At 35.9% G+C, this 24,358-nt stretch overlaps 1 protein-coding gene across 2 annotated transcripts in view; it reads left to right on the top strand.

The window, feature by feature from the left end:
* Window positions 1-24,358, top strand: part of LOC149783532 (extracellular serine/threonine protein kinase FAM20C-like) — a 49,609-nt gene that overhangs the window by 3,510 nt on the left and 21,741 nt on the right. The window contains exon 1 of one of the 2 annotated variants that reach the window (XM_089931794.1): window positions 21,656-22,267. The exons of the other annotated variant lie outside the window; for it this stretch is intronic. Coding sequence (XP_089787920.1) covers window positions 22,221-22,267 — 47 coding nt within the window. The 5' untranslated portion in view covers window positions 21,656-22,220. Of the gene's footprint in view, window positions 1-21,655; window positions 22,268-24,358 lie in introns of those variants that run through there. 2 annotated transcript variants of the gene reach the window in all.

Raw genomic sequence — 24,358 nt, 5'->3', positions numbered from 1 at the left:
CGATGATGGCCGAAAGTGGTTTCGGCCAAGACCTCTGGTGCCAGTGGTTTTGGTGCCCCAAGACCTCTGGCGCACGCAACCTCCCCATACGCCCCACCTCCCCCATTAGTACGCTACTGACAAACACGAACTCGACATACAATGCATGCACACCTTCATCCAGGTTTAATCAATTCCAGTTGGTAAAGAACTTATATTTGAAAAGTGCGGCTTATCCAGACTTAAACAGGTTTATTAGCTATTATTTCGCCAGACAAGCTTGAAAATAGTTGTTGGTGATACGTAACGGGAGATATCAACGATCCAGTGATATATTGCTAACTGCATTTCTACGGTCGGTAAAAATGATACTCGACTTTCAAACACTGCTCGACATTTAGATACCACAGAAGACGACCCATATTATTGCATTATAAGTCCTAACAATGGTATACATAGCTTCACGCCTCTGTTCATTGCTTACCTTCCCGGACTCGCGACCAGAACGATGCGGATTTGAATCGTGTCCATGGCGCATCTTTGGTCAAGGCACTTGACTCCAATTACCTCAGCATGACACAACCTTTAATGTGCTAATGTGCTCTGAAATCTATTTCCTTTTATGGATAAATATCAAGTTATCTCATTTAACTTGGCTCCAAGAATTCCACTGATTGTCCGCATTTTGCAAAGGAAACTGATGTATAGGAGTTTATTTTTGCCACAACAAAATATTTTTTGTGTCAAAATTATAATTTTTAATCATTTCATTGCAGTTTGCTTCAATTCAGAACTAATAATTATGGAATTATTTATGCTTCTGAATACTATGACCAAGAGAGACACTACTTCCATCGCCATATTAAATTAAACCTTTGCAATGACAAAAGAAAAGTATTTATAATCTTGTGAAACTGTTGACGATAAAAGAATTTAGAACAGTTTACCAGTCAAAGAAAATAATATTCAACAGTAAACCAGTCAAGACAGGTATCTATAATACTTCCATATATATATATATATATATATATATATATATATATATATATATATATATATATATATATATAAAGGCCACTTATATTGGCTTGTTGACTATTCATACATGATCATAGATTTACCGATACAACTACATTTTCTACATGTACATGTATATATGAGTCAATTTATAACTACATTTTCTACATATAAATTGACTCATATATACATGTACTTGCTGCTGTACACCTGCTTTTTTGTTGTTCTAGGGTTTAACGCCATTTTTCAGCACAAGATAGGCCATATATGGCGGCCAGTATAACTGGTGGAGGAAGAACCCTGGAAAACCCAGGAAAGAACCACCGACCCACGAGAAGCTACTGGCAGGCTTTCCCACGTACCCACGCTAGCCGAGCCTTGGACTCGAACATACGCAGACAGAGGTCTGTACACCTGCACTTGTGTTACATTTTCCTTTCATATTTTCCCATATAATAATCCTGCTTATTTATACAGACCGGTTTAGGCGGTTTCACACCGCATAGGCATTTGTGATATTCATCCATTCATTCCGTCTTTATATCCCTCTAGTTTGGATTATTAAAAAAATAATATATTTAGTAGCAAAGATTTAATTACAGAGAATGAAAGCCACACGTTCGGTAAAACGAATACAGAAAATAAACAATGATTAATACGGAAGGATAATGCCATAAACGGAAACACATTTAGAATATAATGATATCTGTAACTAATCAGTCTTGAATTAAGGCTTCCAGGGCCCTAAGCAGTGAAATTAGTAAGCCCCCCCCCCCCCCGCTTACAAAATGTAAATTTAAATAAACAACAACAAAAAACAACAAAAACAGACAACAACAGGAAAATAATATTTATACAATAGAAAGGTGGGAAAATGCCAGTGTTTGCTATTATTCCAGTTCAGATGGCTATATATGATTCATTCTATTTTATCATCAACAATTCATTTTCAGCTTTTTCTTGTGCCTGTCTTGGGCTGGTGCCCTAAGCACGTGCTTAATATGCCTAATGGGTAATCAGGGACTGTATCGAAGGCTTTCTGTGTTATTGAATGCAAGTATTTACATTTTTGGGGCATCGTCATTCTGACAGAATTATTACACTGGTTAAAATGCAATGCTAAAAATTGATTCTGACATTTATGCAGCCGGCATAATAAGATTACAGAAATTGACCACCTAATGACAGGTGTTAGGGTCATTTAATCTATATCTGTCAAGAAGTTCCATGCCAAGTACGCGCTGACCGCTTTTAGGGTCATTTCATCTATATGAATCGAGGAGTTCTTTACCAGGTACATGCGTCGAGTACTTCATTACTTGTTTTGACAGCATCAGCGCCATTCAATCCACATCCGTCTAGGAGTTCCATGCCAAGTACGTGCTGACAGTTGTCAGGTTCATTATTCTACATGCGTCGATGAGTTCCATACGAAGTGCATGCGTCGAGTAGTTCCTTACTTGTGTTGACAACATCAGCGTCATTAAGTCTATATGAGTCTAGGAGTTCCACACAAAGTACAAAATGACAGCTTTCAGCGTCTTGTAATATGCGTACGTCTCGGCTTTTAGGGTCATTTAATCTATATGAGTCAAGGAAGTCCCTTCTTGTGTTGACATCACCAGGGCCATTTAGTCTACACGTGTCTAGGAGTTCTATACCAAATACGTGTCAACAGCTTTCAGTGCCATTTAATTTATATGCGTGTAGGAGTTCCATACCAAGTACATACATCGATGAGTTCCATGCCAAATACGTGTCATCAACTTTCAGTGTCGTTGGATTTACACGCATCGAGAAGTTCTGTACAAAGTACATACTGACAGGGTCATTAAATCTATATGCGTTGAATTTCCTATTAAGTACATACGTTGAATTTCCTATCAAGTGCATACGTTGAGTTTCCTATCAAGTACATACGTTGTATTTCCTATCAAGCTCATACGTCAGGTAGTTTCCTATCAAGTACATACGTTGAGTAGTTTCCTATCAAGTACATACGTTGAGTTTCATGTTAAATACATATATTGAGTTTCCTATCAAGTACATGCGTTAAATAGTTTTCTATCAAGTACATGCGTTAAGTTTTATGAAGTACATACGTTGAATTTCGTATCAAGTACACGCCATGTGTTTTCTATCAAGTACATACGTTGTGTAGTTTCCTGTCAAGTACATACGTTGAGTTTCCTGTCAAATACATATATTGAGTTTCCTATCAAGTACAGGCGTTAAATAGTTTTCTATCAAGTACGTGCGTTGAGTTTCTATCAAGTACATACGTTGAATTTCGTATCAAGTACACACGTTGTGTTTTCTATCAAGTACGTGCGTTGAGTAGTTTCCTATCAAATACATGCGTTGCGTAGTTTCCTATCAAGTGCATGCATTGAGTTTCCTATCAAATACATGCATTGCGTTTCCTATCAAGTGCATACACTGAGTTTCCTATCGAGCACATGCGTTGAGTTTCCTATCAAATACATGCATTGAGTTTTCTATCAAGTACATGTATTGAGTTTCCTATCAAGTACATGCATTGAGTTTCCTATCAAATACATGCATTGCGTTTCCTATCAAGTACATGCATTGAGTTTTCTATCAAGTACATGCTTTCAAAAGTTTCCTATCAATTACATGCTTTGAGTAGTTTCCTATCAAGCACATGCGCCGAGTAGTTTCCTATCAAGTACATGTGTTGAATAGTTTCCTATCAAGTATATGCGTTGAGTAGTTTCCTATCAAGTACATGTGTTGAATAGTTTTCTATCAAGTACATGCATTGAGTTTCCTATCAAGTACATGCATTGAGTTTCCTATCAAATACATGCATTGCGTTTCCTATCAAGTACATGCATTGAGTTTTCTATCAAGTACATGCTTTCAAAAGTTTCCTATCAATTACATGCTTTGAGTAGTTTCCTATCAAGCACATGCGCCGAGTAGTTTCCTATCAAGTACATGTGTTGAATAGTTTCCTATCAAGTATATGCGTTGAGTAGTTTCCTATCAAGTACATGTGTTGAATAGTTTTCTATCAAGTACATGCATTGAGTTTCCTATCAAGTACATGCATTGAGTTTCCTATCAAATGCATGCATTGCGTTTCCTATCAAGTACATGCATTGAGTTTTCTATCAAGTACATGCTTTCAAAAGTTTCCTATTAATTACATGCTTTGAGTAGTTTCCTATCAAGCACATGCGCCGAGTAGTTTCCTATCAAGTACATGTGTTAAATAGTTTCCTATCGTATATGCGTTGAGTAGTTTCCTATCAAGTACATGCGTTGAGTAGTTTCCTATGAAGTATATGCGTTAAATAGTTTCTTATCAAGTGCATGCGCTGAAATTCCTATCACATGCGCTGAGTTTTCTATCAAGTACATGCTTTCAAAAGTTTCCTATCAATTACATGCGTTGAGTAGTTTCCCATCAAGTATATGCGTTGAGTAGTTTCCTATCAAGTACATGCGTTGAGTAGTTTCCTATCAAGTACATGAGCTGAGATTCCTATCGAGTACATGCGCTGAGATTTCTAGCAAGTACATGCTTTGAGTAGTTTCCTATCACGTATATGCATTAAGTAGTTTCCTATCAAGTACATGCGTTGAGTAGTTTCCTATCAAGTACATGCGTTAAGTAGTTTCCTATCAATTACATGCGTTGAGTAGTTTCCTATCAATTACATGCGTTGAGTAGTTTCCTAACAAGTACATGCTTTGAGTAGTTTCCTAACAAGTACATGCTTTGAGTAGTTTCCTAACAAGTACATGCTCTGAGTAGTTTCCTAACAAGTACATGCTTTGAGTAGTTTCCTAACAAGCACATGCTGAAGACATTATTTATCAGATATATTATGAATATAAGCGCAGAGACAAATATCACAGCTATTGAAAACCGAGACCAAAATCGATCTCTTGTTTTTGTGTTGTTCGGAGATGTGTCTTTATTTATTTAGAGGGTGTCTCAGAATTAGGTGGGGGGAGGGGGAGGCAGAATTTCTTGCTAGCCGTACTAAAATTTCCGAAATGCATATGCTCTGGCTATTTTTTGTGTGTAATCCAAACTGCTATTTTTAGCTAAGTGCATAAATGAATTAAGTTATTTATCATGTGAGAGCACAATCGTACACTCCTATTCGTTGTGTGCAAACTTTGATCAGAATTACTAGATAACGGCGTTGAACCTTCGTGCTCCGGAAGTCCAGCTGAAAAATCCTTCAACCTTCAGTAATAATAACAACAATAATAACACTATGATGCTTTTCTAGAAAGGATACAATGAACAACACAGACGTTGCTGACCTCATTAACATTCATTTTGTGTTAAATGTACACTTCTGATCAAATACACTGGTTGAGATTTCCCAACAAATGTTTGCTTTTAAAAATCTGGTGGTTAATGACCTCACCAAGGTCAGTTCGGCAGACATTTACCACACTGTCCAATTCAGACCAGGACTGTCAGAATGGGAGGTTAATACATACTAACTGTATTAGCTAGTGGTGCCCCTAATTATAAAAATATATACGTCTATGTTCGAAAAGAATTAGTCTGTATTTTTAAGTTGGTACAATATTCTAAAGCATAAATATGAATAAGCCAATAAAAGAAAAGAAAATTAAGTTGACTGTACAACTTCATTAAACACTTTCGTATTATTATTCATTTTTGCCTTTACAAAACCTTTAAAAAAATTCAGAGAGTACTTGTTCTTTCATCCGTCGACAGTAGTTAAATACTGCTGCATTTAGCAGCAAAAAAATACATTCTAGGGCAAGTATTCACACACTAAATTTAGAATACTGCATATCATTTTCGACAGCATACATGAAATCCACCCGCCCTTTAAATCTCTAAGTAAAATAAAAATGCATTTAAAATGTGAGATTGAGACACAGTGCTTCACACTGAACTGAATACACACAAACACACGCATGCTGTTCTACTTATCCTAATGTAGTATTACAGCTATCATATTAATACTCTAAACGATAATATAAATATGCGTCATTTCTAGAACGAATATTTTAACCACACTAAATGTGATATATATATATATATATATAATTGAGGAAAAAAAATTCTTTTGAATTTTAAATTTGGGTAAAATCGACGTACTTCTTCATAAAACTTTTACCTAATAATTAAACATCAAACGACGCAACAAAAAAAAAAAAAACGCAATAACTAGGTTCGTATGAAATCTTCGACAGTTCTGCGTTTTACAAAGTTGAATACCCGGTACATAATTTCGACACAGATTGAATACCCGGTACATAATATCGACACAGATTGAATACCCGGTTTATATTAGCTGAGATAATTCAAATGAATGCCATTAATAGCGACATTTTTTGATGAAATTTTAGTAGAAATTGTATATTTTTCAGTTCATATTTTGTAAACAAAATGAATCGTGTCAATCAAACATAATTATTGTTTAAATTACTTCTTTGTAAATAGGCAATATTTTCCCTCCATTTTAGCACTCATTTCTGTTTTTTTCTTTTTTCTTTTTTTTCAGTGGAAAACGTAATGGTTAAATTAGCTATAGATTTAAGTGGAAGGGCTGACTATTAAAATGTGAAAATTACTTTTTTTTGCATAGCTTCATCGTCTGCTAAGTTTGTTTCACATTTTCAAGAAATGTCACATACAATAATAATGACATACAAAACAGTACACACTAACAATAATATATAATTTCTCAAGCATGTATAATTTATTGAATTGTATAGAAACACAGAGATCTCAGTGGCCTACTAGCCAAATAATCGGTACCTAGAAATTATCCAATTTAGACCGGCCATGCCAGGATTAGGAGTCTGCTGGAAGTCTAAGTTGACCTTGCTGGGGTCATTTAGCAAGCAGTTGTTAAAGCAGCAAACATTTGTTGATTTTTCTACGGGTACGTTTAAACGCAAAATCGAAGTAATGTTATTTCCCATATGTAAAATGTTTTATCAGCAACTAAAAGTTGATGATAAGATTGCTGACTTCGTATCTCGCGTGTGTTTAGACCAGCGGCGATCTGTTCTTAGTAAGCCACTCGGGGTCCCTCAGCTTGTATCAGCTGTAATGATGAATTAATATTTTTGTTTTAATTGCAACGAATTTTCTGCCGAAAAGTATATATGTAAAGAGAGCAGAATTCTTGCATTAGATAGCCAGTGTAATTAATGTGCTTGAGTTGGTATGTTGAAGGCATACTTGTTACAAAATGATAACAGTAATATATCATCATCATCATCATCATCATCATCATCATCATCATCATCACTACAACCAATAATTAATACTACTATAGCTACTATTTTTCCACTTCCATTTTCAAAGACCTTATAACAACTTAAATGTTTATGTAGACCTCGGATATTCTGATTTTACCAATATCCTTATATTTCCTGTTTATCTGTTTGCGTGTCTGGAAGTCTATCGGTCATATATTTTCATATATTTAGCTCATCTCTACAAGTTAGCGGAGGCATATTGTACTACCGTATGCGTCTGCGTCTGCGTCCGCACGTATATAAACATAAACTTTCACTGTTTCTCAACAAGTCTTTCTTTCTAGGTCATACACGACGGTTTGGAGTGGGTTTCCTTACACCTACCAGATAACTTTGTACATACATGTTCTTTATATGTACATTCTTGGTTAAGTTCTTTTTGCGTTACGTTCGAGTTTGTTGTACCCTGCATACACACTGTTATTCCCGGTGTTGTCAAATATGGTGAGTGAATGCATCTTAATGAGTACTACCACCAGAGCACAAGAGTGGGTCACTATAATCACTGTTTAAAAATGTAAAGGTGCAAAATTTTGTTGATAATTTTGCAGTACATTTTGTCGCAGCGTGACACGTAACCGTTAAGTTTGACGTATGGGCTAGACTCGCAATAAATTGCTGACTGCATTGGATGGTATATACTATGTTTGGGGCATGAATGGAATTTTCAATAGAGTCCGTTTCGATAAAGGTCAGACAGATGGAAGAGACCAATGGCAATGAGAAACCAACCGGAGCAAACATTTTGGGAAATATTGGGACATTTCAAACAGGTGCCATAAAATGATCTATTCGAGAATTGTTATTGATAAAGGCAGACTAGAGAGGATTATTCTGACTTCTATGGGAGTGTTCAATTGTTTTGGCGGTTATAGAAAGTTATCCTGATTGGCTAAGCTAAACGAGGTTGTGTTTGTGTGCTTTCAGACGGAATTTAAGGTTTTAAGAAACTCACCTCGCTAAATTTGTCAAAGTTTCTGTAACAAGCCACAATTTGGCTCCAGGTAATATCAAGTATTTCTCGTTAGACTGTCCAAGGACAGGTGTTGGAAAGTTTAGGACACGAAAGAGGGAGATTCAGCTGCAGAGTAAGAGTGAATCTCAGTAAAGCACAAGGTTAGTATCATTTGCATACCGTTTGTTCCTTGATGTAATTTTAAAGTTGTTTGCTGATTTAATCGCTTTAAATTCATGCTTCAGTTTTCCTTGAGTTTAGAAGTTAACTGGTGGCAAGCATTTTGTCTCCAGTTTCATATTATTCATGTATTAGATGCATTTACTCGAATTACCCCTTTCAGATGTAATAGAAGTTATGTATTATAAGAATGTCATGCATTACTCTGATAAGAATTGTAAGAATTTAATTTATCTGTCTTAAATGATTTACAATAACGTACACTGAGAAATGGTTTTTCTTTGTCTGGAAATGTATGTCAACGAATCCCTAATTAGCAATGTAACGTAACCAAGTGAAGTCTTTAAACTCATATGTGTAATTAATTTGTGAATTCTTTTCAAACCAAAATCGTTGGTTTTAGCATTAGGAACGTGTGTCGACTGACAGTCCGGCTATCATCTAAGACGTATAATTATGTCATGTTCCAGTAGGAAGCGAGTAGCCGCCAACGAGACAAAAATTTATCATAGTAGGGTGTGTCTATCAGTGCCTGGTTTCGAATTGATCATAGCTTAGTTCTGTTGAATTGCGATAAACGATATCTGACATAAAAGAGGATATTGTCTGATCACATGAGAAGAAGAAGCCTGACACGTATTTAGGTTGGGCATTATCTTTATATTTGAAGGAAACAAACAGCTCAATACCTGTCCTTCACTGTCGAAAAGAGTGCAGTCTACAACCATGACGGTTAATGACCCGAAGAGACTGAAGGAAGAGAGAGAGAGCGCGCGAGAACGTAAATGAATACGGCAACGAAGACCTATCACGAACAGTGATTTGGAATAGACCGGAAGCAACCAGGTGATGCTAACATGCCGGCAATTTGAGTTCGATCAGTCACTCAATTATATGATGAAATTTGTCTATTCGTATAACAGAACAGCTAACTGAATTTCGCATAAATTTTGTAACTCTATCTCCAGGAGAAAGTGAATCATTCAAATGTTCTCTTCAATGTCATTTTGTTTTTGTAATTGATTAAATTTTTATATTTTACATATGGAAGCTCGTGTTGTTCTATTCTATAACTCTGCTCAGATCTCTCGTATTCCGTCCATTAATATTTTATTGCACTGTTTACTCGATCCGGGCAGTAACTCCGTGGTCGACCATCTCAGAGATAACGATAATAAAAAAAAGCATAAGGAGTGTGGGATCTCACATTATCCCATCAAATGACATAAGCTTTACTTACTTTCAGTTTTTTGTGTTAAGATTATTTGTGAAGCACCGCCATGCTCGAATCATCTAACTAGAAAATGTTATACAGTTCTTCTGGTACGACAACCCTTCAAAAAAGGTAAATGTGGGCTTCATTTCAAATTTTACTGGCTTGTGTTATGTTTTTGCGTTGAGCTCATGACCACGTGGCTTTTATGTATCAAGTGTACATACTGTTATATCTGCATTTTAAAAATCAAGATGTGTTTCTTTATTTATTAATAATGATACGGTTATACATGCATTCGTAATTCTTGGTGCATCCTGACAAAGACTACACTTACTTTCACAAAAGTAGTTCACTGTGATCCATTTTTCAAGGCTTAAATTTTGCGTTTTAACTGCTCTTGCTACATTTTTTAATTTGAAGATTGTATTCATTGCTATTTGTCCCACAAATGAACGTATATGTGACCTAGATTTACAATTTTACGGATTAGGTTACGTTTTTGCGTTTAGTTCTCCATAATATAGATTTTTTGTGCACGTTATGTACATACCGTATTATCTTACCTATAATCACGGAAAATAATGAGACACACGTGGATGAGTACTATCCCCTCACTGCAATATTAAGTCGTAATGACCCATATTTACACTGAATTGGCTTAGGTTGAAATCTTGTCTTTTGTGTTTGATATTCATTTCTCAGGCTCAGTTGATGATTGAATAGTGAAATGCATGATGAAAAGCATCCCTGTAAGTACCACACCCTTGATGAAAAGCATCCCTGTAAATACCACACCCTTGATGAAAAGCATCCCTGTAAGTACTACACCCTTGATGAAAAGCATTCCAATAAATACCACACCCTTGATTAAAAGCATCCATGTCAGGACCACACCCTTGATGAAAAGCATCCCTGTAAATACCACACCCTTGATGAAAAGCATCCCTGTAAGTACTACACCCTTGATTAAAAGCATCCCTGTGGGTACCACACCCTTGATGAAAAGCATCCCTGTAAATACCACACCCTTGATTAAAAGCATCCCTGAAAGTACCATTCCATTGATTAAAAGCATCCCTGTAAGTACTACACCCTTACATCAGAATAATATCATTGTGTCCCATATTTAATCTTGGATGACTTTGATTAAAGTTTTAAAATTAGCTCGTGACCACGCTACAGTTTGGCACGCTATATGTATACTATTCTACGTAAAATCAAGAGCCTTGGTGACGGGACGTATGCTGTGTACAAGCTTAGATTTCATTATTTAACGATATTTTTTTGACGTGTGAAACATCCGTTTAAGGTCCAAGTTTTTGTTCAAACATATTTCAGAGAGAGGGGAAAAAAAGAAAAACAAGGAACATGAACTTTTGGTATGGTACAACATCAAATTTGACATCTTATAAGCTGAAAACATGCATTCCCCCAATCGTTCGAAATATACGCACAATTTGTGTATTGCGGACGAAATACGAGTTTTGCGGATTTTTCTTGTAAGCTGGACGCTAACAGTTGAAATAGTCTTTTTGCTGCTTGTCTAAACTCACGACATTTTTTCACCGCACTTCTTTACTCATTTTTGTTTTTGCATGTGTAAAGGTACAAATCTGTACAATTAAATACATATAAATAGATGGTCTAAAAGTACAGAATTAAAAGAAACTGGAAGGAAAACATATATAACATTTTATTCATACAGTGTATAGGACAGCTGCATGCACATGAATGTTTAAAACCGCTGAATGTTTAAAATCACTGAATTTTCATAACAGATACATTTTTAAAACTGCTGAATTTTCAGAACTGCGGGATTTGCAAAAAGCCGCTTAATTCTGAACACCGCCCAACTTTCCCTGATATTGAGAAAGTCGTATTTTCAGTCTATTAGGGTCACGTGGCTCTAGCTTTCCAAATGTTATATTCAAAAGTAATCGAAAAATACATTGAAAGTAATAAAAAAAAATTGTCTGACAGTAATATAAAGGTCTTTTATTATTTGTTTTCATTTCATGCTGGATAAACATTAATAACTTGCTATTAAATCGGTATTAAATTCTTGCAGATTCAGAACCTTTTTACACATCTGAATAATTTAAATTCAAAAGATTTATAAATACAAATAGAAAAGTTCAAAAACGTACCATCGATACGCAATCTGCTTTAAAACGCATTTCAGTACACAATGTAGAATATTTTTAATGCTTCAGGAAATTTACGCTTGAACCATACAAGTATATCCAACTGACGAATCACGAAACATTCAAAAGTCTGTGTCCCGGTCAAGGTGTAAATCATAACTTAATGCCATTTGTTGGGATTAGATCAGATTGTTTAAAATTACGTATGCTACCCTGACAGTTAGACACCGGGACGTTTCTCAGTACATTACAAGTATAAATTCAATTCTTAATAAATCATTATTTTATATTCAGTTTTCCAGAAACTGTTGATATAATCCTAAAATATGACTATAATAAAGTAATAGTTATAAACCAAAAGTATAAAGTATAAAATAATAACTATAATCCAAAAGTATAAAGTATAAAATAATAACTATAATCCAAAAGTATAAAGTATAAATCGATAACTATAATCCAAAAGTATAAAGTATAAATTAATAACTATAATCCAAAAGTATAAAGTTGAGGACATAATCCAAAAAGTATAAAGTATATAATTCAACAATTATAAAGTATATGATATACTATATATATATATATATATATATATATATATATATATATATATATATATATATATATATATATATATATATATATATATATATATATATATATATATATATATATGAAAAGGGCCACCTTAACAAGGGACAAAATATATTTTAACTGCTCTAATTGTTACTAGTTTTGCTGTATACATAAAAATACATACGTTTGGTGCTGTCAGATTGACATGGCCAAAGTGAAGACGACGTATTCCCTCATTTTTTTTCTTCTTCTCACAAACACGAAGTTATTGAACAAGAAAGAATCTATATATTTTACCTGTAGCAATAAGGATAAATCATATATACCGTTTACTTGTAGCGACAAGATTAAAGCATCTATACCGTTTACCTGTAGCGACAATATTAAAGCATCTATAGTCAGGGGTGGGCAAACTACGGCCCGCCAAGGGCTTTCTTGCGGCCCGCCAAGGGTTTTCATGCGGCCTAGGAACAAGCCATCATTCGCGCACTGACTCTGTTTATGTTACTCTGTTTATCAAATAAATGTGCTTCTTTTGAAGTTTAAATTTAAGTTTTCAAATATTAGCAACATTTTAACAACTGAAAATTAATTAGATGTTATTTAGAAAAATCTTTTGTTTTTGCTATTTCAAATATTAATTATTTTACTTAATAAACTATGCGGCCCGCGACAAAAGGTGTAAATTTGTGTATGCGGCACTTGCACTGGAAAGTTTGCCTACCTCTGATCTATACCGTTTACCTGTAGCGACAAGATTAATGCATCTATACCGTTTACCTGTAGCGACAAGATTAATGCATCTATACCGTTTACCTGTAGCGACAAGACTAATGCATCTATACCGTTTACCTGTAGCGATACCGTTAATGCAGATACTTGTTACAACTAGGAATTATTATTCTTTATCAAAGACTTTGAATAATAAGGTATACTTATGAATATGACCACCAACACCACCACAACCATGTTATGCTCGAAACATAAAATACAGCAGAAATAAAATGTATATGAAAATCAAAAGAAATACTAGTGCTATACATTTTTCTTTAATTTTTATGTTTTAGTATTTCAATGATAACAGGAAAATTTGTATTTGCATGCCACTTGGAGGACAATCCTTTGCCATATCTTCTGTAAATATTCGATTATAACTTGAAATGGATAAATTTGTAATGCTTTGTAATAATACCATCGACCATGCAAAAAGCCTTTGTGTTTATGTTCATTTTGCCATCAAATAACCCTGGCATTAAAAAGACATGTTTCTACTAGAATTTCAAGGTGACAAAAGGTATGTTTTGTATCTGGCGCCCATCTCACTTTCTCTGTTCGTTGATTACAGGTGTATATTACAATGTATTATCTTTGACTGACTTTCATCACCAATACCGGGAATTAACGCTTTGTTGGATCTTTTAATTTTTAAATTTTAAATTATTTCAATTTTAGCTAAAATTTCTTGTTATGTTTTAAAGTTTGCTTTTCAAATGTTCTTGTGGTTTCAAAAATTGTTTCGCTTTCTTGCCTTGTTCATATTTTGAATGTTTATTACTTGATACAAAATGGTTTTGTCTTACCTTCGTAATCACACAACACTTTCCGCCGGCGGCGGCGGCGACGTCAGCAAAATGAAAATCGACATGAGTTCCTGTCTACCCGTTTCATATGCGGAAGCAGACTAGTATTTTTCATCGTTGTTAAAAATGCTAAAAATTGTGCGGTACAATTTTTTGGGAAACTCAGGTATCTCTAACATCAGTTGCTGCATTAAAGTGAAAATTTGGGGATTCTTATACTATATGTCCACAAATTGATACGCTCATATGCTTCAGCATTATGGTCAAAGACGTACGGAGCTAAATTGCCGCGCGAAACGGAGGTCCTAAATATTGCCCTCTGCCTCTTGTTTTAGGGCGGCGACCTCTTTTTTTACAATCCTTATACAAGTGCCAGTCGGGGCAATTCGCCCCTATTGCGCCCTATTCGGTACACCAGTACTGACTCTATTATTTAGACTTGTAAAGTCATAGCCTTTGTCAGATTGTACAGATGTGACCACGTATGCCAAGATAATGATATAGTTTTTAAAACAAACAGTAACAAGAATACAAAATTGAAGACCGCTCCGGTGGCCAGATGATTAGAGCGTCCACCTCGGATACGGGAGATCGTGGGTTCTATCCCGGCCAAAAACTTACAAAAATGGTATTAACAGCTACCTCGCTTGGCGCTCGTAATTAAGATGTTAGTGTTAGGACTGGTCGGCCTGGTGTCAGGATAATGTGACTGGGTGGGACATCATGCCACATGTCTGCGGCATGATACCCCAGTGCTAGACATCACTATAAACTGTCACTGCAGACATCGTAGCGATATGACTGAAAAATTGTTAAAGCTTCGTTAGAAATCCAAATTACACACTCACACAAAATTGAAGAGTGTGGCGTGCATACAAATATATAAAACTTTGGAGTCGAATTTTGGCGAATATGTTTTAATATTTGCGAGCCGCGGGAGCTCATTCATTGAACGTCGGACTCGTCATTCAAGGGTATCCGGTTTGATACCCACCAAAACCAGCCAGCCAGTCAGCTGCCTCAGTATTTCTCTGGGTAAAGTACATAGCTCCCTTTTCCTTGGCATGATATAACCAATAATGTGCTAAATGTACCGTGTTGAAACAAAATCCACTTAAGTATTATGTAAGTTTCTGCTAAACTTAATTGGAGTGTATTTTCTACAATTAGACCATGGGTTTTTGTTTTCGGCATTTTGTCCCTATTTGTTTCCGGTATCTCTCTGGTCGTTAAATTCAAGGCATTAAAAAGTTGCATGTAATAACTTTCTTCCAGGATCTGAAATGATTACAGTATTTTCCATGTACTTTGAGTTTCACTTTTTCTCTTTGGGCGGGAAAGATTGTATCAACCCCATCATTAAATGGCGCGCGTGCCCTATGCTTCGCTTCCTTTAAAAGAATTCCTGCGCCCAGTCTGATGCGGAATATCAAGCAAAGGTTCCTGGCAATCATTCACAAGATATTTATGCGGTAGAATCGTTGATTGAGTAAGGAGGGGACCAACTCCCTGAACATCGACGATTATTACAGTCAATGATTTAGCAAGTATATTTTTCAGTTATAAGTGACTTATTTGTGCTATTATATTTACTACTAATTGTTAATTATTTATATATCGGATCATACGTCAGGAAGCTGGAATATTATCAAGAGCAAGGTAGGAGCATTTATTATTATTATTTTTTAATTTGTATTATAATGTGAGAAAATAGGAAATATGTTTCCATTGCATGATTGCAGTTGCTTACGTGATGCAAGAAAGATGATGATAGTTGAACATTGAGTAAATTCGGTGGTGGCCATTTACTTTTAATAGACTTGTGAAGTAATGGAGGACAGTAGAGGTAATTTAAATGACATAATTTGAGAAGAAAGAAGGGCGGCGGATGGGTGGTTTTAAATTGTGTTGTAAAAATATGTGAATTTAGCTTCTCAAAGTAACAAGCCAGGTTTTTCCTGTAATCTGTGCCTGGTCCCTCAGGACATTTAGCCCCGTTTTTCTTTCCTTGTAGGGTAAGTTGGAGTCCCCTAGTCCCTGGAATACCGTCTTTCCATTCCACTGAATGAACACTTCCATCACAACTCTGCCCTTCTGGAGCATCCTGATTTTAACTGTCGTGTGCACGTCTTGATAATGCATACTGTATGCCACATTTTACCTTGCTAATATACAAAACTGTAACTCGAAAACTAATCAGACTTGGGCGGTATCTAACAAGGCTTTGTGTTTTTGTTGTCGCTAAGAATGTTTTATTTACTTGATGAAATGCAGTCTTGGTTTTCGTCACCTACGTACCATATTTAGCTAAATGTCAAAATATAATTTTTGTTGGCGAAGTATCAAGACTGTACAGCTATAAAATATACTTGCATGCAGCACATATTTCAGACAAGAAGCGATTGTAACGCTCTGCTACTCGTGTAATATTCCCGGTCATTTCATATTCAAATCACACAAACATAAATAAAATACATGACATAATGATTAGTGTTTAGTTCACACCGTGTCAAATCTTCGAAACTGTAGACATTACATGCATATTAATGAAACCTATAATTAAGGATGTATGTTGCGAATTATTTCAAGGAAATTAGACTTTATGGTGGGCAATTTGTGATAATTAACCTCTCATTGAAAAGTGGTATACGTTTTTGGTTTATGTGTGTGCGTAGTTGCGTTTTACGCCACCTCGCACAGTAGTAGATATACGGTAATAACTACAGTTTGAAAAATAATGCAGGTATAGTAGACAATAATATGTGCTTCGTATGTCCTTCAAATGGAAATGCAATCTTTTACACAATCTTGTTGGCAACTGATAAGTGGACATTATACTCGTACATGTTGACGTAGTTGTAAATCATAGAAATCTCCAACACAGCAATTTTATGTTCTTAGCTTTTTGAGTCACTTTTCTCCCATCCCTTTTCGACACCAGAACTCCCAAACCCATGTCGCGTCCACATGGTAAATAGATGAAGAGATTGGCAACGTCGTGTGCGTCATCAAACCCACGCCGACAGACGCGAGATGTGAGTAATCATTAAAGACGAGAGCTTAGACCACTAGGCCACTCAAGGCCCCCTTGGCATACTTGGGATACCCCAAAGGAGCTTTCTTGGCATTATTCAGGCATGTTCACACCTCAAGAAGGCTATGACACAAGAACCCTCTTCCAGATCGAAGATTTGCCAAATATTACAATATCCCTGTTTTTTTTTATTAACTGTTGCAATGAAGGTAACCTCCTTGGGATACGATGGCACACGTTGTGCTGCGTGGCGATATATATTCACCGAGGAATTTACGACGATTTTGCAGTGCTCGTTGACTTGCAACTTATAGTCGTCCAAGATATTTTATCGCTTATACTTTTGTACTGTGACTTATTACCGCCAGTAAGAGACAGAAGTGGTTCAGTTATTTTACCAAGCTTTGGTGTCGAAAATTCAAAACGATTTTCATCGTTTCAGATTTTTTTGTACATTATTTCAAAAAGCTCTCTGAGAAATCGAGGCTATTTTCATTATAACTTAAACATACTTTTAAAAATAATAAATGTTTTCATTAATTCGAAATTGTTTTCTTCAAAACAAGGATGTTGTGTTTTTCTTTCTTATATAATGTTTCATACTATCATAAAAAAAATATTTTCAAAACTACAAAATTATTGCCATTATTACGAAAACGCTTGTGGAGGGATCGTTATTTAATTGAGATCTCTTCGAAATAACGGGAATAAGTTTTGCTACAAAAACACACTTTTGGAAATAACGGAAACACGTTCGTGATTTCCAAAGGTTTGTATTGTTGTTATTTTGAAAATATTTTTTTATTTTTAAAAAAGTGTTTTCACTTGGCGTTGGTCCTGTACCGGCCTAATGCTCTTTCAGGGAAGACTGGTAATGATTATCATCAGACCAATCGATATTATCGGAAGACTGATAATGATTATCATCGGACCAATCGATATTAAAAGTGCAGGGCCTATCTTACTATTGCCATTGGTTTCAGCTACCTGCTGCTCTCTCGTATTTAACCTTAAATTGACTTTTTCAATCAGAATGTCAACAGCCTTTTCACTCAAGTCGAAAAAAAAATCTGATGTAATTCGCCGCCATTAAGAGCTCTACTCAGAACTTCTGTTTTGCACATGGCACAGTATGACAGCGGAAGGAGACAAGGTCACAATCGGACATTGTCAACTTTTTCTGTCGCACCTTCAACTGGAGGCGAATTATCCAAACCCATACGATAAGACTTATTTATAGTCGGCTTGATTTAAAACAACAACTAAACGCAAGCTCTAATCAGCTTATTACCGATATGACATTAAAAAAAAAACAAATAAAGACATTAAATTAAACAGGATTTGCAAACCATGCAACACAGCATAACACATAGATGCAAGGGGACGAAGCACATGACGTTTAACTGAAATATAAGCAAGCAAAGCATTTTTAAATGACATTAATTAAAAGAGAATTGAGTATTTAGGTAACTAAAACATTCACAAATTAAAATGATCTAAATGATGCAAAATAAGCTAGGTAACTTGAAATTATAATTTAATATCAAACATTAAATTAAACTAAAACAAAAGTTTAAATTGAGGACTAAAAGAGTGATGAGACGCAGATTATGGATTCCTTTGAAAGAAAGGGGATACCAGTAGGATTCTTGATAGCACATATAACAAGGACAGTAAATGAAAATGGTAACATGTTAGTTGTCGTCATAATGGCAGGAGATTGGGGATGTGTATTATTTTCAGAGAGTACATATACAGTCTTTACCATTCCAAGATACCACGAAAGATCGGAATGAATTAAAATTGGATTGGTCTCTAAAGTGATTTGGTAGCTCATTCCGTAGAATGGCAGTTGCATATCTCAACGATTTAAAGCCATTATTGAAGTTTTAATTCTTGGGACACCTAAAATATTTTTGAATATCTAAAACTATTTATTGTGTTTAAAACATAAAATCATCCAACAGTTAGGAACCACAGTTGCTGATTATATTAAAAGTGTCTAGAATAATTACCGTAAGTCTGTGAATCTTCAGGATTGTCATTTGTGCCTTGGGTAAGAATCCATGATAATTGCTTGGGTAATCATCATACACAAAATCTCAGAGCAAGGTCTTGTATTTTATTTTAAAGTTTGTTAGTGCTCGTGTCGCTGTAGGAATGCTGAGCTCAGGAACAGAAGTTGAAATTGGGGATGACAAATGTGTGTAAGAATGTCAGTTTGTTGAATCGTGTTAACTTGGAACCAATACGTTTCAAGACAGATAATTGTCTTGAAGCTTTTCTGCAAAATTTCCTTCTTCGCATGTGATTCGAATTGTACTTTATTATCAATGTAAGTTCCTGGCGGTTTAACAATTTCTTCACAGTTTATGACAACACATTATTGTTATGTACAGGCTTCATCTTTGTCAAATGCATCAATCGGAACATCGCTCGGCCATTTCCGTCAGGTTGTGAGATGACCTCGAAATTAGTTACACGAATACATGTCAGTTTGATGTGCTTTATGATTAGCCTCTGACGGGATGCGCAAAGGCCAAGATCGTTCTGATTGTGACTTTGTATCGTTCCGCCGCCGGATTTTTTCATATTAACGAAAGTAGTTCAGAATATAGTTGTCAATGGCGACAAATTACATCAGAGTTTATCACGAACCGACGGAAATGGCCGAGCGATGTTCCGATCGCACATGCAGGTGTATTCCTACAAGTGTATACGATGTTATTTCTCGACATGACATAAAGGCCGAGCGATGTTAAATTTAGTTTTTTGTGTAACCTTAAATTTAAATGGCGAAACATAATTATCAGGTTTCCTGCTGAGAAGGCGGCGAGTTGTCGTCAAAACAATATTATGTGCTATGTTACAATTTGGCAGATTAAGTATCTTTCACATCAGCTGTCGTATTTAACTGCAGTTTTAGTCGAATTTTGCTATATGCTTATTATGCTAGGAGTTCTTTCTTACCAGAGTATGTTGAATCACAACACCGTTCACAGGCGAGTCGTCCAATCAAATAATGCTCGGGTCATTTCGCCAATCATCGGACACACACCTCGGAAACATTATATTAGCCACCTTTGTACGTACATATACCATATATACATAATGACGCCGTATGCACGTCACGTGAATGAGTTCATTGTGGCAACAATACATTCAAAATGATTTATTCTTGGCCGAAACATCGCCAAATTTGTTTGTTTGTTTTTAAGTATGACTTACTTGAGAACTTCTACATAGTTCTATTTTGGCCAGCATACTGCAACACGTGACCGATTACGTCGCCATTGTTTTGACTCTTTCCCATTTTTTTTGTACGTAGTATTATTCCATCAAAGTAGTTTCGAGATAAATTGAAATAGAAAAGCCACGAAGCGTTCCGATTGAAGAGACCGAATTCCGCGGAACAATTCCCATGATGATAGTTGTAAAGTCAACTTCGTATTGTCAACAAATGTTCTGCAGATTCTGGTCTCTCCGATGTCCATTTGTAGATGTACTCCTGCCTTCATATGTTCATTTTGTAGATGTAACCCCGCCCCCCCCCCCCCGTGTCCATCTTGTAGATGCATACCCGCCCACCTGTGTCTATTTAGTGGATGTACCCCCGCCCTCCTGTGTCTAATTTGTAGATGCATACCCGCCCTTGTATGTCCATTTCGTAAATGTACCGCCACCCTACCTGCACCTGACTTGCAAATGACTTTAACACGAAACTTGCACATTACTAACGACGCCACCGCTGACGTCGCCATCGCCGGGGTGGAGTGAGGTGGCTGCAGATAGAAAATGCCATAATTCTCATCATGCCACTTTTTTATTTTAAACAACACCATTCAAGATGCAGATATATGCATATTACGACGCATCTTTAACTGATCATCATTATCGAGTTTTACGCTCATCCACGGCCATTCCTTTCTCTCGTTGTTAACAACAAATCAAGTGGAAGCGAAGTTCGACAGAAATATGACAATTTTAGTACTATAGTATAATTGACCTCGATAACTGTGACAAATGACATGGATTTGCTCTAGATATACATGACACCAATACACAACTGAATAAGTGTACCTGCTTGACCGTTTGAATATCGACACGGCTCTTGTCCCCTTTTTATAAATCTAAGTATCGCTACAAAAATTAAGGAGGCCCTGAAGAGTTCAATATGGGCAGCGACAGCAGACAAGTTCTCTTGTCTAAATAGATGAAATTTTATCTTGTCTAAATAGATGAAATTTTATCTTGTCTAAATAGATGAAATTGTTAAATTAATAATATTTTGTTGTATCGGCCAGTTATTCTTATCCTTCTCCAAATTAGTTGAAACAAATATTGGAGATGTACGGTACAAAAGAGTTAATTTAATCAGTGGGCGTGGCCAGCTTGAAGTAACTGTCTATGTTCATTTAAAGCGTACAAGCATATACATTTAAACTGAAAGGAGACATCATATTTTGTCATTCACACCTTTCATAAAAATAACTTTAACTTGAGCTTGATTCGTAATCTTTGATTTTAATCTAAGATGTGGTCGGATGTACGAACGGACACACACAGAAACTACAAAGTCCAGTTTCTGCAAACGAGAGGGCTCGTCAAAATATGCAAGTGTCTTCCAAATGACTCATAATTAGGGACGTTACACGAGGAAATTAATTTGCAGGTATGGTTTTGGTGACGCTAGTGGACGAGTTTGCGTAAAATAGTTCCTTCTGGTGCAAATAAATTATGCATAAAATAAACGACACAGGGTTTAGACTCCTGAATGACAATGAAGAACACATCGTTTTGTGTCTAATGCACAGAGACGTGGAAAATGACCGTGATATTAATGGAATTTGGTATATTTCTTATCTGAATATATGAATGTTATGATGATTCCATGACATCGGAGTTACAGGTGACATTTTCTTCTTTCGTTATTCGGTGAGCTTTTAGGAATGTAACGTAAGACTATATACGGAAGACGGTTTTAGGAAGTTCCATTCCTTCATTTGTTCATTTTACGGAAATAAACTTTGGAAGACAACATTATTGTAAATACCAGGATTTTTGAGGATGATTTTATGTGAAATTTAGAGACCGTTCCGTGTCTAAATGAATGGATATCACAAAATCTGAAAGGTCTGAATACATAAGGCATCAAATTAACGGTTGGCATTAAAGACATATGTTACGTTGTTGATCCTGACCTGTTGATTCTGACGGCTACGAAATAATTACGACGCAATTGGCCAGGATGCGTTATTTTATTCCCAAGGAATACTCACATCGTGTCTACAATCTGTAAGCAAAGTTCGTCTCTTGGTGTGTGTGTGTGTGTGTGTGTGTGTGTGTGTGTGTGTGTGTGTGCGTGTGTGTGTGTGTAGATTGCTTTGTTGTTTTGTTTTTGCTTTTTCAGCATTTTACTAATTCATTGGTACAATATGTATGTATGTATGTATGTATGTATGTATGTATGTATGTATGTGTGCGTGCCACAAATCTACCCCAAAACTCACTAGCATCTATCTATCCATCAAAGTTTTTCACGACTAAGGTGAGAAAAATGGACGTGGTCAAATTTAATAGCTGTATGCATTTTGCAATTTACATGTGCGAGTTGAATCCAAAAGTTCATGGGCGCAAAGAAAACCCAGCTGAAGTTTTGGAGTATTATAAACATACTATTTATTAACATATTTATATAATGCTAGATGTCGAATTATGATAATTACAAAACAGTGGAGGCGTCGAGTGGCCGAGTGGTCTAAAGCGCTCACCGTTACAGATAACTGCCATCTCACCTCTGCGTAGGTTCGAGTCTCGGGCTCGACCAATGTGGGTATGTGAGAAAGCTTGCATGTAGCGTTTCGTGGGTCGCTGGTTCGAACCAGGCTGAGCCATACCAAAGACTTATATAATAAATATAATACTAGCAGCTGCCTCGGTCGGTGCTCAGCATTAAGCGGTTAGTGTTTGTACTGGTGTCAGAATAATGTGACTGGGTGGGACATGATGTCACATGTCTTCGACATCATGCTCCAGTGCTAGATATCGGCATAAACTACCGTATCACAGGCATAACCGGAGCGCGCGCACTTGTACCATGTACTACAGTTCCATATCACACATATTTTCCTAATACAAATGAAAGCATTTTCTTGGCTTCAGTCTTAAATTAACCAATGTTATTATAAATTTAGAAGAAAGAAAGCAAGAACACAAACAAAAACAACTTGTATGATGATTTGTTCCGTCATATTTCTGAACATGACTCGTCTCCCGTAACGGTTTCTTGTAACAGTATAATAACGAATACGTTATGCTATTTTCTAACATAATTCAGCGGTTTTCTCTTCATTTCACTAGTACTTACAACAGAGCAAATGCAAAATGATTATGTAAAGCGATGCAAGGCGACGCTGTATAACACGGAAGAGAATAATTTATTATTCCAAAGCGAACTCTTTTGAACAACAACAAAAAATATTTAAAAAAACAATACCGATATATTAAAATCGGTCGATATTATATATCGTGATTTTGGCCTCACGTAACTCGGTTCATTTTTATTCTATATACTTTATTATGAACATTATTATGTCTCGATATTACATGGCATTCTCGCACACACACACACACAAACACACACACACACACGCGTACGCACGCACACACTTCCGTGCGTATGTATGTTTTGAATTGGTGTGTGTATTGGTATGTGTGTTTTTGTAAGAGTTTCTATATCATCTCTTGTCAATTTCCTGCATGATTGGTAATCTTTCTGCTTGAAAAGAAACAATCGCTACAAAATAGATTTATGTATTTATGTGTTGTTTTTTTTAAATTATCTTTTTACGGAAAAGGTACTTCTAATTCATAAGCACTTGCAACCTATCCCAATTATCTTAGGTTGAATGGAAAAGGAAAATTAAACTGAAGTAATTTAATAATACGATAGATTAATTAACTCCCACCACTCTTTCCGACCATTTACCACAGACAATATAGGTTTGTCTAGTGAGAAAAATAAATTCTTTCAGTTTTTAGACATTGGATATGCCGGCTAATTTGAGCAATATTCAAATCACTTTTAAAGCCTGTAATGACATTTTAAATATGCACAAGAACAGGTTAAATATCACCCAGAACTTACGATAGATGGCATTTTTTGATCCCCAGCATGACTGTTTGTGTGGTCGAGTGGGAAATATCAAATACTTTGTCCATCGAAATAAAGCTTCTTATTTTCTAAGGCGTAAAACCAAGAAGAGCTTTGTGCTTTCAAGCTGACGTTTCCAATTTCTTGGTGGGAAAGTACTCGTTACTGCTTTGAACTATTGGTATTCTCTATCAGTCTCTATCGATGATATGTATAAAGCGAATAGGTGTGTC

Source organism: Sinohyriopsis cumingii, chromosome 14 (assembly GCF_028554795.1).
Source record: "Sinohyriopsis cumingii isolate HCF-2022 chromosome 14, ASM2855479v2, whole genome shotgun sequence".
In the NCBI taxonomy this organism is placed as follows: domain Eukaryota; kingdom Metazoa; phylum Mollusca; class Bivalvia; order Unionida; family Unionidae; genus Sinohyriopsis; species Sinohyriopsis cumingii.
Note: the sequence above shows the minus strand (reverse complement) of the source record. Positions and strands in the feature narration are given on the sequence as shown.